Raw genomic sequence first — 4,121 nt, 5'->3', positions numbered from 1 at the left:
CACAAGTAAGAATTAAAATTGGGTCTTTACCGTAAAATCCAACACAACAAATGGGAATTTGAATATATATGTATACTAGTTATTAGATTAAATAAATTATTATTAATAAATTGGGTAATGCAGGCCAAATTAAAGAATCCAAAGAAACGTTAATTATTAAAATAGAAAAATAATGAAAGAAGAAAAATGCAAGAAGCGTGTCATGTGATGATATATGCTATTTATTGCCATTATTATTTGGGTTGATAATTTGTAACCGAAAACCCAAAGGTAGAAGAATTGCAATGGCGACACTGAAGCTCCCATCAAGTGTTCCTTCTCCTTCACAGGACTCTGAGCAACTCCACAAAGCCTTTGCAGGTTACTTATTATTATTATTATTTCGATCTTCCTCTTACATGCATTTCATATTTTGTTTGTTGTTTAATAGTTCCAGATCTATGCTTTTTTTAGCCTCCGATCGTCTTGATTTTGTTGTTGATCATTGAATTTATTCGTGTATTATGAATCGGATGTTTTTGTGACGGTGAATTTGCTTTTGTGTTTGATCGGATTCAAATTTTGTACAAGTTATGATCTGATGCATCCAGAATCAAACTGATTATTATATTTTAACATTTGCTCAAATCGCTTTGTATATCAATTTACACGAACGGTGTCGGTGGTGGTGGTGACGGTAATGGAGATGGCGGTTCGAGAGCCCGGAGCAATTAAAGAAAATGAGCCTTAAAAATATACTAGTTTTTTTTTAAGAATATACATAAAAAAAATAATAAATTATATAAAAACATATAAATTATAAAAATTCCAGGCCCCTGGAAGAGTGGTCGCCCATCTTGTCCCTGGGATTTGAAGCGGCGGTATAGGCGGTGCCAGTATTGGCGGTGGTGGTGGCATCAACGGTGGTGCCGTGAAAATGACTGACTGGTTGATGAGACAAAAGTTGATCATGAGTGGTGATAACCAATTTGGACCGTTTCAAAGTTAACAAGTTTTATAATAAGTCAGTCTTGATTTAACATGATCCAAATTGACCATTTGAAGTTTTGAAGTAAACCCAAATAGACAAATATAATTTTTTTTTTTCTTAACATGATTGCCACTCATAGTTTTAAATAAAGGTCAAGCCTGAGCAAGATCTATAATCTACATAATTTTCAATTAAATAATGGTGAATATCTTATGCATCATGAAAAGAACACCAGATTATTATATGTAATTCTACACACATACATCAAGAGTGTAATTGTCAAGTTGTAACAATAAATTTATATCACATGCTAAGGCTTAAAATGCAATTGCCAAGTTTTGAATTTTTTAACTATGTGTAGGTTGGGGAACGAACGAGGATCTGATCATTCAGATTCTCGCCCACAGAAACGGAGATCAACGCAAGAAGATTCGAGCGACATATCATGAAACATACGGTGAAGACCTTCTCAAAGATCTGGACTCTGAGCTTTCAAGTGATTTTCAGGTTACTTCAGTTTTATTTTTTTATTTTTTTATTATAATATGTTAGCCACACAACCTTATGTATTATACTTTTTATTAATAACAGCATGCAGTGTTGTTGTGGACACTGGAGCCAGCTGAGCGTGATGCGTATTTAGTTAACGAAGCAACAAAGAAACTTACTGCAAGCAATTGGGTGATCATGGAAGTTGCATGCATTAGGTCTTCGGATCATTTGATTTCGGTCAGGAAGGCGTATCATGCTAAATATAAGAAATCTATGGAGGAAGATATTGCACATCACACATCTGGGGATTTCAGAAAGGTATATATGTGGGTTTCATGTTTAATCGTGTACCTAATTACGGATAGTTTATTTGGATTGCGATATACATATGGTTTTGATAACCGGACCTGTTAAACCTGGAACCACCCGTTTGATGTATAGTGGGCTGTCCAAAGACTAGAGTTAGGCCTGGCTAGGAAAACTGAAAACAGAAACCCGAATATTCAACCCATTACCCAACCTGATTAGGATCAGATAGTTTTGTACCAAGTGTCATTACCATGGTACTGATCGCACAATTGGTACTGGTACCAGGTTTTTTTTTCAGGTTTCGATATAAGTCAAGTTCGGTTTTGGTTTTTATAACGTTACCGGTGCCGACTGATACCGAATCGGTAAACGATGTAGTATTTGGTTTATTACTTTCGCTCGTTTTGCTATCAGTATTTGTCGCTACGGTGTCGATTTCATTTCTAAACCTGATTACCTGAAACATATATAGTTGACACGGACCATGTTGTAAAATGTTTTAGTTTTGTTTTCATTTTCTTTTGTTCTTGGTAGATAGAATAATTTACGAATTCACTAACTTTTAGCTTATTAGAGTTGCAATTTCCTTGGGTAATAAAGATATAATAATTAAAACAGTAAAAAATGTATTTGGAAATCACAACAGGTAATTTTTAACAAACTAATGAGTATACGTGAAGGGTAATTACCTGATGGGCATTGGGCCGGATATGCGACGAAAGTAGATAAAAAAATTCTAAATCTGTTAGAATCAGTTATGCCTTTAGAATGGTCTTTTGTTATAGGTATCATGAGTCTCAAAATGATCCTTACAAATACTTTTTATTCAAAGGCTTAGCTTATATCTTGAAAAACTTCAAACAGCATTTTTATGTGTTTGTTTTTGTTTTTGACATTGTAGCTTTTAGTTCCTCTTGTAACTGCTATTCGGTATGAGGGTGATGAAGTAAACATGACATTAGCAAAATCCGAGGCTAAAATATTCCATGAGAAGATCTGTGACAAGGCTTATACTGATGATGAGCTGATCAGGATTCTTACAACCAGGAGCAAATCTCAGCTCAATGCAACCCTCAATCATTACAACAATCAATTTGGAAACGCCATTAACAAGGTATTATCCCAAACTAATAATCTGAGAATCAACTTATGAAGTCGAACGGGTTGAAAGTTAATTCATTTACGATTTATAATATTGTTGTATTTCGGAAAAACTAGAAAAAAGGTGTCTGCGGTCACTTCTAAAGGATTGTGAATCAGCTGTTAGGATTGTGCATGGGTTGGTTTGGGCGAGTTTGGCTCAAAACCGAAAGGCATTTGAAAACCATTTGGTGTCGGATTTTACTATTCGGGCTGAATTTTTGGGCCTAAAACTTATTGTTTGCTGATAGCTAATTGATTATTATAAATCTTGGTATTTGGGTAACACTATTTATCAATTTTTTATAAATGACTTAAAATTGAAAAATAAAACGAAAGCCTATTAATTGGGCTTGGTTTTTTCGGTTTCAACTACAGTCTGATGGAATATATAGTTCGGTCACAGAAAACATTGGGCTTACCATCTTTACTCACTCTTTATTGGTGCGAACAGTTTGGTTAGTTATCGAGTTAACATCTTGACCCAGAAGTATCTCAACCTACTCATTAACTTCGTAGGATTTAAAAGCTGATCCAGAAAATGAATATCTAAAACTTTTAAGGTCAACCATCAAGTGCTTGACTGTTCCCGAGAAATATTATGAGAAAGTTCTTCGGTTGGCGATCAATAAACTTGGGACAGACGAAAGGGCTCTGACACGCGTTGTCGTCACTCGTGCTGAGGTGGACTTGCAGTGTATTGCAGAAGAATACAAAAGAAGGAACAGTGTGCCTCTGGATCGCGCCGTTGCAGGGGACACGTCTGGTGATTATGAGAAAATGCTTCTTGCATTGTTGGGACATGGCGATGCTTGTTGAGGAAAAAACCGCGGCTACAATCTTGTGTCTTTCTTAAGAACTCGAATAAAAATTTATGAGTGGTGTGCTTGCTAGTCTTGTGATTGTGAGTGTGTTTTAACATTATATATGGGTGATGGTTTATGCTATTTATGTGAGATTTGTGTTTTTGTTTATTTCTCTATAGACAATGTATGTTATCGGTTGTGGGTCGTCGTGACTGTCATCCATCCGATGTGGCAGTGCACAAACGAGTAGCGGCAAACAAGTCCGACGAGGTGGGTTTGAGCCTCCACTCCAATGCTATTTAGAAAACGGAAAAACAAAATAAAATTATATAAATAAACACAAAATCACAACATGCACTAAAACATTAAATTTTTCTCCAAAATCTCATACATTCAAGTCACAC

At 35.4% G+C, this 4,121-nt stretch overlaps 1 protein-coding gene across 1 annotated transcript; it reads left to right on the top strand.

The window, feature by feature from the left end:
- Positions 1-227: 227 nt before the first annotated feature.
- LOC143532146 (annexin Gh1-like) lies at positions 228-3,911 on the top strand. Its single transcript, XM_077027277.1, has 5 exons — positions 228-360; positions 1,332-1,477; positions 1,562-1,780; positions 2,673-2,885; positions 3,431-3,911. The coding sequence occupies exons 1-5, from the start codon at positions 285-287 to the stop codon at positions 3,728-3,730; spliced, it is 954 nt and encodes a 317-aa protein (XP_076883392.1). The 5' UTR covers positions 228-284; the 3' UTR covers positions 3,731-3,911.
- The last annotated feature ends 210 nt before the right edge of the window (positions 3,912-4,121 follow it).

Source organism: Bidens hawaiensis, unplaced genomic scaffold (assembly GCF_021521415.1).
Source record: "Bidens hawaiensis isolate Kalapana, Puna unplaced genomic scaffold, B.hawaiensis_p1.1 tig00009361_1, whole genome shotgun sequence".
Taxonomy (NCBI): Eukaryota; Viridiplantae; Streptophyta; class Magnoliopsida; order Asterales; family Asteraceae; genus Bidens; species Bidens hawaiensis.
This window is presented reverse-complemented; position numbering and strand designations above follow the sequence as displayed.

What these genes read in the sequence shown, in the direction of transcription:
- LOC143532146 (XM_077027277.1), top strand. Translation starts at nt 285, where the DNA reads ATGGCGACACTGAAGCTCCCATCAAGTGTTCCTTCTCCTTCACAGGAC. An exon ending in ACTCCACAAAGCCTTTGCAG is followed by an intron (nt 361 to 1,331) that starts GTTACTTATTAT and finishes AACTATGTGTAG; the next exon opens with GTTGGGGAACGAACGAGGAT. An exon ending in TTGGAAACGCCATTAACAAG is followed by an intron (nt 2,886 to 3,430) that starts GTATTATCCCAA and finishes TTAACTTCGTAG; the next exon opens with GATTTAAAAGCTGATCCAGA.